At 40.8% G+C, this 14,513-nt stretch overlaps 1 protein-coding gene across 7 annotated transcripts in view; it reads right to left on the bottom strand.

Moving 5' to 3' along the window:
* The window catches only part of CHD7 (chromodomain helicase DNA binding protein 7), a 178,128-nt gene that overhangs the window by 20,942 nt on the left and 142,673 nt on the right, over positions 1-14,513 (bottom strand). For all 7 annotated transcript variants that reach the window (XM_021671224.2, XM_021671267.2, XM_064384223.1 and 4 more), the window contains 8 exons: positions 10,373-10,583; positions 9,652-9,847; positions 8,831-8,998; positions 8,412-8,591; positions 4,983-5,093; positions 4,688-4,893; positions 1,695-1,894; positions 1,350-1,509 (listed from right to left, as the gene is read on the bottom strand). In XM_021671224.2, the coding sequence (XP_021526899.2) occupies positions 1,350-1,509; positions 1,695-1,894; positions 4,688-4,893; positions 4,983-5,093; positions 8,412-8,591; positions 8,831-8,998; positions 9,652-9,847; positions 10,373-10,583 (1,432 nt within the window). The remainder of the gene's footprint in view (positions 1-1,349; positions 1,510-1,694; positions 1,895-4,687; positions 4,894-4,982; positions 5,094-8,411; positions 8,592-8,830; positions 8,999-9,651; positions 9,848-10,372; positions 10,584-14,513) is intronic.

Here is a 14,513-nt window from a genome sequence, read left to right as displayed (position 1 = left end):
CTTAGACAACTCAAACAGATAATCCATATAAATAAAGCGTTTGGCATGCTGCATTATATACTCAGACTTCGTTGCTGCTACCTTTAACTTTTACAAAGAGAAATGCATACATCCTGCCTCATCCAGCTGAAATCTTGCTGCCAAGGTCTACTGGACTCACCAGGAAAATGAGTCCTCAAGAGGCTGAGTAACTTGCTCAAGGTCACATGAAGCTAGGACATAGAGCTGATCAAGTAGCATTGGTGCCTGAACTAGTGATATGGAAAAATGCATATTCAGAATAAGGAATTAATCAACATATGCAGATGTTAGTTTAATAGGAACTGTTAACAGAGTTCCAAGCAATGAAACAAATTTAGGTTCAATAGTCTTCAATTACCTATAATCAGTTGTTAGAAATAAAGGTAAGAAATATGATTCTAAGCTCATTTGTAGAAAACATGGACCCAGCAACTGAGGTAATATTAAGCAAAAAATAATACATGAACTCCCCAGTCCTCCCTCCACTGCAATCAGTTAGTTGAGGATGGGATCATATAATGATGACTACAATTCTCTGACAGATCCTGGTTAAAAACCAGTCCTCTACAATGTTGACAGCAACATTATTCATGAAAGCCACAATAACCAGCCTAAGTGTCCATCAACAGATGACTGGGACAAAAAAAACGTGGCATATATACACAATGGAATACTATTCAGCCGTAAACAGAAATGAAATTCTGGCAGCGTAATACAAATGAACCTTGAAAATATTATGTTAAGTGAAGTAAGCCAGACACAGAAGGACAAATAACGTGTGATTCCCCTTAGGAGATACACAGAATAGACAAACTAATAGAAAGTAGAATGGTGATAGCCAGGGGCCGGGCAAGTTACTATTTAATTGGTACAGAGTTTGTATTTGGGATGATGGAAACATTTCGGGTAAAGATAGTGATGAGTATATAGCATTGTGAGGGTAATTAATGCCAATGAATTGTTCACTTATAAATGGTAAAAATGATAAATGTTGTGTTGTGTATCTCACCATGTTAAAAAAATAATCAGTCACCTAAAGGTATGCTCTCCTGTAACTTGACACCACATTTCAAGAAAAATGGTAAGGCTGTGCAAAGGCAGTGACTATACCACTTAAAAGTCTTAATACAAAGCTGTCCCTCCGCATCCACAGGAGTATGGTTCCAGGACCCCCTCTCATATACCAAAATCTGCAGATGCTCAGCTCCCTCAGTTGACCCTCCAAATCCGTGAGTTCTGCATCTGCAAACATGGAAGGCTAACAGCATGTATTTTTTAAAGAACAAAAAGGGAATTAAGCTCTCCAGGCCCACCCTCTAATAACATACTTGTTACAGTGATGCTTCAGGTGTTTCTTGTAGCTGTCCTCCTGGAACAGGGCATCTGGGTTGCAGCTGGCCAGCCAGTCGGCATCCTGCACCACCGGCTGTGTGCTCTGGGCTTTCACCTTCTTTCCCTTCCTTCCCCTTGGCACTGGGGCTGATAAACCTAGAATCACCATCATAATAACAATAGAAGCCTTTATACTCCAATTATAGTGTCAATGGCAGAGAGCTTAATGCAGGAGGTAGGGAAATACGGGGTGTATGTCACATCTCTTTACCAACAGCATGTCACAAAGGTTCCTGGTGGCTTTGTGACCCTGTAGCACAAAGAGCATGGCAGAGACGTACCGGAATGGTTGACCAAGGCTCGAGTCTGGCCATCCGCTGTAGGTGTGATCAGATCCCAGATGAAGCTTTTGATATTCTCATCCCCTTTGTAATGATTAAGACAGTACACCAGAATGGTTCTGCAGATGGTTTCCACATCTTGCTCAGTGAGTTGACGTTTATAGCGTCCGTGGGAGAGAATGTCTGTCCACCGTCCCCAACTGCAAAGCAAACATTCAGCATGCAGAAGTGCCTGTGAGATTCGATTTAGCGCTTTACTTTAACAGTCAGGTACCAGTGTTGGGAAATCCTGGGTCAAAACTAGTAACAATTCACATTGGGTGACAGGAAAGCAATCCAGGGTGCAAGAGTTAAAAACACTCCCTTATACAGCAAGCTGCCCCTCAGTTCATTGTTCTTAAGTGCACGAGTTGAACTGCCACTGGAATAACGCCCACAAGGTTAACCCTGGCTTTCCCAGACACATGCAGGCTGTGGCAGCAATTTTCAGGACATGAGTGCAACCGAGGGCCTGGAAATTATAGACTTTGCTTCATACTGTCATGATTAGTACGTTTTGATGTTGACCAACTATCTGAGATAAAAGGCAACTCAAGATAAAAGGTGTGACTACCCTAAAATCAAGGATGCGATGCTGAGCAGTATGGCTGCATCAACCCACCTCTAAGGGATGCCACAGTCACTAGTGAAAGGTTCCGGAAAGCTCTGAGGTTCCTTTTGAAATAAAGAGTAATAACCCCACACGTAAGAACCCTCACAGGCAAAATGTTCTGCTAACCCTCAAGTCCTCATGAGAAATGAGTGGGAGAAAGGACCATGGACAGAAGACAGAACCTACCTACAGACAACACGCCATGGGGCCTGAATGCTTGTTTCATGTTATAATCCCAGGCTAAATAGTACTGTGCTGTTTCATCTGGGAGCTGTGGGGCAAGACCATACGACAAATAGGCAAGAGGGCAGGCGGCAGCAGACTGAGCCACCAAGGCAGTGCTCACGGTATGAACAGCCCCTCCGCTGCAGACTGAGAGTGGTATCTTGAGCAGAGAGCAGCGTACATCCTCCCTCAGGCCCTGCCTCTCGCCCCGGCTTGGTCTCTTGTCACTCCCTGGTCCTATTCGGCTCCTGTGAACTTCTTGCAGTTTCTCCAACCACAAGGATCTCACTGATAGGCCTCGGAACACACTGCTCTGTCTGCTGGCACCTCACTTCCCCTCCATACCCAAACCCCAGTGCTCCCTCTTACCCTGGCTGGTTTGTGATGTCCACCTAGTCACAGACTGTACACACCACCTTCTGTGGAATTCTTCCTTTCACTCCTCCTAACCCCAGAAGTGGGGAGACAACACCGGAGCTGTGTCTTAACAGCAAGCTGACAGGCTCTATGCTCCACAGCAGGCTGCTTCCCTGTCACAGCACTGCCACAGTCTGCACCACTTCTGCTTGCTCATCTGCCTGACTGACCCAGGACTGTCTTCCTCAGAGCTACACCCCTAGTGACTGAGAGGATCCTAAATAGTGCCCAGCACATAGGTGTTTGGTACAGTGATGACTATGGGAAGAGGGAAGGGCCTGACTAAGAGACAATCTGCGCTAAGCACACTTATTAGCTGCAGGAGTTATTAATGTGCTCCATTCCTAAAGTTAGCCACAGAACTCTCAAATCTGATGATTGTGCTGAAATATGGCAGCAGGTGTGGGTAGCAAAGGGCTTCTGAGGGGCAGGGGGGTGAGTCTCTGCCCCATGTAAGAATAGACAAGGGAGGATGTCCAGCTTGCACAGATAATGAGGGTGGGCTTCTGTTGAATAAGCATTTATCAGCACTGTGTGTCTGTACACACTGCACTAGGCACTGAGGATACAAAGAAGGAGCCTCCATCCTCAAGGAGCTGCAAACTTGGAATCTAGCAAAAGAGGGAGGTGACTCAAAAATCATAAACAACACGATGAGTGTGATGGGAAGTGCAGGCCAGAGTCGACTGCAGAGCACAAGCTGATGCCTCAGTTGGACACCTACAGAGAGCAGAAGGGAGTCAGGTCACCTCCTAGTGGAGGTGCATGTTGGGAGTCCTCTAGGCAGTGGGAAGAGCTTGTGCAAAGACACAGATGAGATGGAGCGCCTGGCGCACTGAAGGAGATGAAGCCGTCTGTCCTAACAGAAGCTTGGTCTGCCCATGGGAAAGAACCAATGGAAGACAAGGGCCTAAGAGAGCTCTGGATGCCATGTCAGCATATGTTTGTGTTTACTCTGAAACTAATGGTGATCCACTGGAAGAAATCATCCAAGACAGGATGTCATAAGATCTGTAGAGAGGTTATTCTAGTAGCAGGTTTTTTTTATATTTTATTTTAATGGGAGTTGCCTGTAGTCCCATAATCTGCTAGAGAATTCTTCATTGACTGATTCAGACATTTACTGAGCACCCCGCCATTCGAAGTACTATGTTGGGTGTCACAGTGATTCGGACATGAATTAGACATGGATCCTGTCTTTCAGAAACTTGTAGTCCAGCAGGAAAAATACAACACTTTCACAAAGTTCAAATGACCATTCATGTTTCATATGAGTTGCAAGGAAGAATTTAACAAGTGAGATTATTGCCTTTGAAAATTTTTTATAAGAGAAATATTAAAAGATTATGACAGTCATAAATTTTATGCAAAGCTTCTAAAGTAATAAAAGATTTTGTAACTTTGACACTTTGTTCTTAATTATTAATAATCAACATGTAAATCTGAACCTGGCATAATTCCTTAAGGTACAAACAAGCACCCTAACTTCAGGTGACCTTTGACTCCAGAGCATCTGAACAACTTAGATTACATTAATCAAATGGCTCCAAAGCCCTGTCAAGTTACTACAGAAGCATTTATTTGACTGTGCCAAAAGGTGTTACACAGATTTAAACACAAATATAGTTTTTCCATACCAGTTAGGAATTCCAACTACTGTTAAAATAAAATTCCATCTCACATAGTGAGTCCTACTTACCCATAGACAAGCAGATTCTTCTCCACCCTGAAACACTCACTCCTTGCATAGCCCTGTGACTTATCCTGGGGGCGCCGTGGCTTTGCACAGGGCTTTTCTTCGGAATCACTTTCCAAGTCTGAGAACTCCATCAGCTCATCTTCCTTCACTGCACTGTAGAGCCTGGTCTGCTTTCTCACTCTTGGAGTATCAATAACCAGGTTGTTCTAACGAAAGAGGAGATACATTTGAATCTTCTGAAAGAGTTGCTCTTGGTTTAGATCAGATAGGTGTTTGAATGGGACTTCTCACTCACCCTTCCATTTAAGGCATCAATATCCAATTCAGCCTTCTTAGCCCACTTTTGCCAGAAATTTGGATCATCTAAGGAAATATCTGTCCTATTTCCAGATGCAACAAAACTGGCCTAAAGAGAAAAAAGAAATGCATTACTTTGAGAGGCTTTTCTCAGAAGCAGAATGTAAAGCAGCTTTTGTTTACCCATTTGCTCCAATATTGCGCATTCCTCCACTTACAGCAGATACTACAGTAAATGGGACTAGAATGACAGACTGGCCCTCAGGCAGCTCACTGTCCAGGAGTTGAGACCAGACGAAAGGATTACGCTGCAGCATGATAAACGACAGGAAGGAAGGGTATATACCAGTGCAAGCAATATACAGAGGAGGGGCCCCTAACCTGATTCAGGCAGGACACTGCTGGGAACTGAGAAGAAAAGGCTCTTCCATAAAATGATGCCTGAACCATACTTTAAAACACTCATAAAACAGGAAAGCACGTGAAAATGTTCACAGCAGAGCAAGTGCCAAGGCACAGAGGAGAGAAAAGGGGATGACAGCAGTCGGGGAAGAAGAGCCAGAGGTTGAACTGGTGACGGAGAGAGAAGCTAGGTCAAGCTGTGCCTTGTATGTGCTGTTAAGAGAGTTTGAACTCTATCCCGAGGGAACCAGGAACTATTTGAAAATAGGAATAATCTCATTACGGACACATCATATCTAGAGTCACAAGTTGGAAAGGTCACACCAATGCTGAAAGAAAAAAAGAAAAGAAACATATTCTTTAAAAGGTAAAATTCTTGGGAAGCTGAAGGTGGAAGGTCACTTGAGCCATGTGTTCAAGTTTAGCCTGGACAACACAGTGAGACATCATGTCTAAAAATAAAACAAAAGAATTAATGGACCCAGTATCTGGGTATATATGAGATATGAAAGAGGAAGAAGCAGTCAGGAAAAACCTCAGCATCCATCTCTGGCAACTGAATGTCAGTCAGGTGGACAAACAGAGATGGGGATGGGGGAGAGACAGGGGTGATAAGTTTGGCTGTGCACATATTGAATACATAGTAACTGTGAGCTTTGAGAAAATAACCTGACATGAGGCTGAAAGATGTAAGGGAGAAGATGTGGGTCTCAGAGCACACAGGAGAAGAGGCTTTCCAGACTGGAGTAGCTGGGACAACTGCACAGCCATATGCAAAAGGAAGGGTTGGACCCCTACCTCACACCATACACAAAACTCTATTCAAATGGGATCACAGACCAAAATGTAAGAGTAAAAACTATAAAACTTGGAATCTAAGTTATGCTAGTGAATGAGTAACATTACACTAACTGAATGAAGCCAGACACAAAAGATCATACATCATATGATTCCATTTATATGAACTGCCTACTGTCCAGAGTAGGCAAATCTGTAGAAAACATAAATCTTTGTGATCTTGGGTTCGACAATGCACTAAAAATACAAGCAACAAAAGAAAAAATTGGTAACTGGGCTTCATTAAAATTACATGCTATTAAGAAAAGACTAGGAGAAAATATCTGCAATCATATTTAATACAGAACTTTCATCCAGAACACATATTTTTTTAAAGTCTTAAACCTTGATAAGAAACTCAAAATATGAACAAAGAACTTGAATAGAAATTTTTCTGGCTGGGCACAGGGGCTCACACCTGTAATCCCAGCACTTCGGGAGGCTGAGGTGGTGGATCATGAGGTCAGGAGTTCGAGATCAGCCTGGCCAACATGGTGAAACCCCACCTCTACTAAAAATACAAAAATTAACTGAGCATGCTGGTGCACAGCTGTAATCCCAGTTATTCGAGAGGCTAAGGCAGGAGAATTGCTTGAACCTGGGAGGTAGAGGTTGCAGTGAGCTGAGATCATGCCACTGCACTCCAGCCTTGGGGACAGAACAAGACTCTATCTCAAAAAAAAATTTTTTTTTTTTCCAAAGATGACCTACATCTAGCCAATAAGCACATGAAAAGATACTCAACATCATCAGAGAAATGCAAATAAAAGCCAGAGTGGGATACGACCTCACACCCATTAGGATGGCTACAACTAAAAACTCAAGACAATAAAAAAGTATTCAGGAGGATGTGGAGTTCCGTTCCATTTCCTCCATATCCTTACCTACACTTCCTATTATCTGACTTGAAAGGGAAATAACAGTACAGCCACTTTAGAAAACAGTCTGGTAGTTCCTCAAAGGGTCCAACATTTAGTTAACATAGAACCCAGCAATTCCACCCTGGTATATATCCAAGAGAAATGAAAACATCAGGTCCACACAAAAACCTGTACACAAATATCCATAGCAACATTCTTCATAATAACCAATAGTAGAAACGACTCAGATGTCCATTATCAAAAAGTAAATGTGGTATAACTATAAAATGGAATATTGTTCAGCAATAAAAAGGAATAATTACTGATCCATGCTACAACACAGATGACACTCAAAAACATTATGCTAAGTAAACGAAGTAAGATACAAAACATCATGCATCATGATTTCACTTATATGAACTATCCACTGTCTAGAGAAGACAAATCTGTAGAAAAAGAAAGTAGATTCGTGGTTTCCAGGTATGGGAGACTGGTATGGATAGGGATAGGGAATAACTGTTAATGAGCATGAGGATCTTTCTGGGGTGATGGAAATGTTCCAAACTTCAATTGTGGTAATATTTGCTCAAGTCTATAATATGGTAAAGGCATTGAATTGCACACTTAAGACAGGTGAATTGTATGGTCAGTTAATTACATTTCAATAAAGCTGTTAAAAATAAAAGTATGGAGTGGGCCTCAGAGCAGATGGCTAAAACAAAATGCAGGTGAGACTTCAGAAGGGGCTCTCAGATGGAACCATCAGGTGTACTAAGTGGTGACCCTAGCCAGAGCAGCTCTAACAGAGAGGCAGGCAAGGAGTGCAAGCTGGAAGCTCAAAAGTAAGTAGAAAGGGAGCGAGTAGAGACAGCCATAGTAGATTACGTTAGTGTGGATTTTAGCCCTGAAATAAGTTCATGTACGGAGTTGTAACTAGAGGGGAAAATAGAGGAGCGGTGTTTTTAAAGGAGTGACTTGATCATTCTCATAGGCTGTTTCAGAAACCAGGATTTGGGAGAGAAGGAAGATGCCAACGGAGCATGGTCTCAGAAGTGGGAAGGATGGAGTCAAGAATACAAGTGAAGGATTAGCCCCAGGAGCTGGGAAGCAGATACAAGGACGACAAGGTGAGGGCAAATACCAGTGCCAGGTACACAGAAGGAAAACCAAAGCATATAGAAAGCTTCATGTGCCAGGGGTTCCACAGGGAGTTAATAATTAATTTGGTTAGGTCCCAATGCAGCTTGTAAGCATTTTTACAAGGCACTTTTCACATGTACTCCCTCATGCTTCTGTGGAAAATCTGGACTCTTCAGATCAATTCACACCTTAGCAAATGTGGAACCTTTCCCTTCTGACTCAATAGTAATGGTGTGGGTTCGACGTAGCAGGATCTGATCAATATCTTCTTCACAAAATTTAGACCCTTCATCCTCCTCATCCATGAGTGCACCATAGGCCCCTTTTCGTAGAAGATCCTCTATTTCTTTCTTGGAAAGCTGTTGTACCTGTTTTGAGAAATATTTAAAATATTCAAAATAATTTAGAATTAAAGAGGCTTAGAGACTAAACAAACGCTTCATTTTTCTCAAAGAGAGTAAACCTGAATTACAGCAAAGAAAGTGTGACAAAATACAGTTAAAATATTGAGATCGAAAAATAATCAAAGGCTGAGTAATGTCTTACTATTAGCTAAATAAAGGAAAGTGCCAGAATAAATGAATGGTTTGGGCAAGGGTGGTTTTACCCCGTTGGTAGCATTTTCTCTTCCACTCATAGACTGCAGCACAGCTTTATCCAGCCCCAGCTTCAAACTAGCCTTGTCGAACATTTCCCTTTCATAGGAATTTCTTGTAATCAGCCTGTAGATTTTCACAGATTTGCTCTGTCCTATTCTATGACATCTAGCCTGAGCCTGGAAGAAAAATGAAATTAATAGTTATTGCAATGAACTGAATGTTTGTGTCTCCCCACCAAACGAATATGCTGAAACCCTCCTTCCAATGTGATGGTACTTGGAGGTGGGGCCTTAGGGAAGTAATTAGGTCATGAGGGTGGAGTCCTCATGAACAGGATTAATGCTCATATAAAGAGGAGAGAGAGCTGGCTCTCTTTAAGCTACGTGAAGACACAGCAAGATGATGATTGTCCATAAACCAAGAAAAGGGCCCTCACCAAGAATTTGACTCTGCTGGCACTCTGCGCTTGGACTTCCAACCTCCAACTGGGAGAAATAAACGTCTGTTGTTTAAGCCACCCCATTTATGTATTTTGTTATGGAGGCCTGAGCTAAGCCGGCTACCAAAGAACAACAAGACTCAATTGCCAGTTATAAGACCATACGTGCCAATAAATAGAGGTGCAGTTTAGAAGAGGGTTAAAGTACTAAAAAATTTCTTCTCCGGTTATTAATCAACAGGTTACTAGTTGGTTACTTGCCCTGAAACATAGGACACAGCCTGAGTGATGATGCAACATTAATTTATGGGTTTGACTGGTGACTCTCTGTCACAGCAAGTAGAATGACTTCTTTATCGAAGGCATCAGAGGACTTTCTTGGGCATTTACCTGGAGGTCATTTTGGGGATTCCAGTCTGAATCAAAGATGATGCAGGTATCAGCAGCAGTGAGGTTAATGCCTAAGCCTCCTGCCCTTGTACACAGGAGGAAAACAAACCTATCAGAATCAGGTTTGGAGAATCTGTCGATAGCTGCCTGGCGGAGGTTGCCTCTGACTCGGCCATCGATCCTTTCATATGGGTACCTAAAAAACATCAGTATGAACAAGGAGGCCTGACACATAGTGACAACATACTTGCTCCTCTTTTTAAGTATTACAATATGGAACGTATATTAAAAGACTAATACCACTTAACAGAACTAATCTCAGAACAAATAGAGTTTACTGAAGTTTTTTATACAATTGATTGAATGACCAAGGATTAAATTTTATTTTACTTCCTCTCCAGGGAAATAGCTAAACTCTAAAAAGAGCTAACACCTATAACAGTAAAATAACGAATAATTTCAATTTTAAGTAAGAACTATTCTCCCCTACTCAAATAAAGGCAATGGGGAAATAAAATTGCCTAAAAAAAGTATGCAGTATCCTCCTGTGTCATCATATAAAATAATCATCATGTACATCTACAGTTTTAAAAATGGCATGTGATACATTTTCCCCATTCTATTCCCTTTACCATAAATACCACTTTTAGGTGGACCACCTGGAGCCCTGTGAAGGTAATTTTAGATTTCCTTTTTATTATTCTAATATGGCGGCCCTCACCGTCTTTGAATGAGGTAGTCTTCCAGTATGTCCAAGCAGCGCACCATCTGGGAAAAGATAAGCACCCTGTGGCCACCAGCCTTCAGTTTTGGCAGCAGCTTGTCAATCAGCACTAGCTTGCCAGCAGCCTGGATCATTGCCTGGAGCTGAAAATCTGGAGACTCTGCATTGTGTGTTTCTTTAAACTCTTCCAAAATTTTCTCTTCAGCACCTGCAGAGATTGGACAGCATAATGTGAATACTGTAAAAGGTTTTTATTACTAAAAACAATGAACTTGCTTTCAAAACCCATTGCAAACTGTAAGAACCAGAACACCAAACTCCTGCTTACGAAAAAGAATCCATCCACTTACTCAGAGTTGTGTCTATACAAAACTGTGGATGTACAAAAGGGATCAAAGTTTTAAGCACAACACATTGAGGCATTTAGGGGGAAAACCACATTTTTCAACAAACAAATGTTTGCTGTCTGTAAAAACAGAATTTCAACAACAGACTGTCAAGCCAGAAGTGGCAGAAACAAGCCAAGGGCCAGATACCTACAAAAAATTTGGAACCTAAATTGCTAAAGAAATGAAGAAATGTTTACTAGCTGAACATAAACACAAACAACAAAATCTGTTCTGAAATGAAGAAACAAAGGAACCAAGTCCTAACAATTACAGCATAAGAGCAGTAGTAGCTTGGGTATATAACTGCATTTAATATAGGCAAAGGAACTACAAAAAAGAGGAATTTATTTCCAGGATAATGTCTTGAAATCTTTGTGGGGGACCTAAGCATACTATCTATTGTAATCTCTAAATCTCCCTCTACATTCATTCCCATCTGATAATTTTTCCTAAGATGCAAAAATTCTATCTTGAACTATCCAAATCTATTAAAGTTAAAAACAAACAAACCTCTCAGTGTTTGATACAAGACTTCTATGCTTAAACCCTTCTTTTCCCCCTCATAGCCCCACATGGAGTTTTGCTGATCCAAAGACTTTGGTACATTGGAAAAAGCTCTCAAGAAGATGACATCTTCCTAAGGAAAGATGCCCCACCACATCCCTGCCTGACACACGCTTCAGCAGGCTAAGCTTCCTTCAACTGCTTAGGTGGCTTAACTAGAATTATACAGCATTGGTCTGGCCTCCTCCTGCCTCTGGGGTTAATCAGGACATAGCTGTTGTGTTCAGTTCCTTTCCCTGAAGGTGGAGGATGTGCTCAACTATTCTTTAGAAAATACAAACACACACATTCATCTTAACGGGATTGTTTCCCAGACTTTAACTGTGTCAGAAACTTAAAACTACCTTCCTATCACTAGTTTTAAACATGTGAACTAACTACACAGAAGATGGGGATACATAAACCTCAAAGAGGGAGACCTTGGGTTAGTGTGACAGGCAACCGCAGCCTCTCACACGGTACTGCTGCAACAGGCGCAGATGGAACAAAAGTGCAATCCTATCCCTACTTTAAGCCTGCGAGGAGAAAATACCTTATGGCACAGCCCTATTTAGAAATACACCTTGTTAATTATTAATCAACAAATAATTTACTGAGAACAGATTAAAGTCACTTAATGTCTTCCCAAGCACTAAGGCCTTCCACAAAGTACACTGCCTTCTTACGAAGGGGGACTAGCCCTCACTCCTTTTTCCATGTGAATGAAAAGCTAATGTTTAGAATTTTTCTTTAAATATGGAAAATAAATGCAAGAGTAAAAAACAAAATGCTGTTTAAGAGCATTAGCAAGAATGTTCTTAAATAAAGTTAAATTTTTTTTAAATATGAAATTTAGAAACCCAGGTTTAGATTCAGGACAATCCCCTCAAGAGACAGGGGAAACAGATTTAGGTGAACATGTTACAATAGGGTTGTTTAAAGTGTGTTCTTATTATCCAGTACATCATAAGCTCTGAAATTCAGAAATAAGATTTTACTCTTATAATACTTGGTTATAATTATTTTTTGTCTATACTAAGTTAAAATCCACAATAATATAAAATATATTTAGTCATTTAAAACAAATTAATGGCCAATGAACATTTTTCAAAAAGGAAATAATCATTTTGACAAAATAAACATCAGATACGTTTTAGTTTAAAAATTTTTTAATATAAACAATTCAGTTAAATTTGCAGACAAATTTAATTTTAAATGTATTCAGAGATTTAAAAAAACTTTTTTGCCTTTTTTTATACAACCAAAAACTTCCCATTTTATAAAGAATAGTCAGAAAAAAAATGCATTATTTCTTACCTGACAAAAGCTACTGCTGAATTAATCCAGCTCTTTGTTATAAATTCAGGTTTTTACAACTGGGAGCTAGTTTACACTAGTAATACATCACTGAAAAATAATGTCAGCAAACATCATTCCTACATGAGTGTCCTGACATTATTTATTGTGGCAACATTGAAGGAAAGAGGGTAGGAAGGGTGTTGGGGAGGAAGGCAACTGCTACCTTCTAATGTCACAGCTGCATTTTCAAGATTATCAATTAACATTTGATACCCAATTTGTAAACATCCATCCGAAAATTGACTGGAAATGGGTCATGATAACTCAAAACACTTTGTTGGTTCTGCCCTAATGTACGGCTGGTACTACGTTGGAAAGTGTATATATATCAAAGACAACTCGAAACAAGTGTGCACTGACTTCCAGCTTGAAGTCTTTTCACTTCAACAGATGGTCACTGTCGGGACAGTAACTGCAATGTCATCTAGCTATATAAAAGCCACGAACAAACAAGAAAATATTTTGTTCTTGAAGATTACCAGAAAAAAAAACAAGTTACTATTTTCTCTCTGAAATTCACTCCATCCATGTAAGCCCCATTCTTGTTTTCTTTTTGCCCACTATTCTCTACACACTCTGTGCTTCAAATAATAAACAGCAACGACTCTTAAGTCAGCTCTAATCAGCAGGGAACGCTGGACATGTTTTCAACATTATTCTTAACTTCACATTATAAAACCTAAAAATTGGAAATTCCATTCAAATAAAACTTGGGCCAATAACAGCAACTCCATTTATGTCACTCAGTTAGTTACCTCAACTTGCTTAACTTTCCTGCTTAACTTTTAGCAAGAAAACAACTAGCAGAGTGTCTAGAGTGTGCCAGACACTGTTCCAAGCATTCAAGTAAAATTAAGGGTCACATTAAAAATATTTCTCGGGCCGGGCACGGTGGCTTACACCTGTAATCCCAGCACTTTGGGAGGCCAAGGCTGGTGGATCACGAGGTCAAGAGATCGAGACCATCCTGGTCAACATGGTGAAACCCCGTCTCTACTAAAAATACAAAAAATTAGCTGGGCATGGTGGCGCGTGCCTGTAATCCCCGCTACTCAGGAAGCTGAGGCAGGAGAATTGCCTGAAACCAGGAGGCAGAGGTTGTGGTGAGCCGAGATCACGCCATTGCACTCCAGCCTGGGTAACAAGAGCGAAACTCCATCTCAAAAAAAAAAAAAAATTTCTCATTTACAGACAGTTTGTGTTCTGACAACACTTATAAACTTTTTTCCTTGTCCTGTACTTATGTTCCTTTCAATTTATGCACATAAAATTGCTTCTATTTTTCATAATTCTGGAAACGTTGTGTTTTATCGAATGTGGATTGGGGCTTCTTTACTCTGCCACAACCAATTCAAATTTCAATGTAATCTCCCAAATTAAAGAATTTCCTTTTCAATGTTTGATATGTTTCTACTCCAGACTGTGGATGAGAATGAACAGTAGTGGCCCTGGAGCAACCTCTACACAATACAACGTCTATATAAGTTATCTGGGCAGCTGCGTGCTTAGTGTGTATGTATCTATACTTTTTCACTACGACTTCCCCAAATTCAGGGACAAAGACACCTGGTTAACAAATACTTCTTAACTCATTGTAAGGACAGAAAATCTGAGCTCAAGGTGTGACCAATTAAAACAACTGCCACAGATGCCAAGCCTTAGGGATTCCTAAGAGGCTCCTGGCGAACAAACATGCTTCAGAGGATGACCCTGGAAAGCAATCAGCAAACGAAGAGACCCACCAGCTGTGTTTTGGGGAAAAACATTCCACAATGTTCAATGTATATAATTAATACATGATCAAACAGGGTAAACTTGATGGAATTAGGGGTGGCAATCTAACCACC

This window comes from Aotus nancymaae, unplaced genomic scaffold (genome assembly GCF_030222135.1).
Source record: "Aotus nancymaae isolate 86718 unplaced genomic scaffold, 86718_ANA_hifiasm-v0.15.2.pri h1tg000036l, whole genome shotgun sequence".
NCBI lineage: Eukaryota > Metazoa > Chordata > Mammalia > Primates > Aotidae > Aotus > Aotus nancymaae.
The sequence above is the reverse complement of the archived record's forward strand: the minus strand, read 5'-3'. Positions and strand labels throughout refer to the sequence as shown.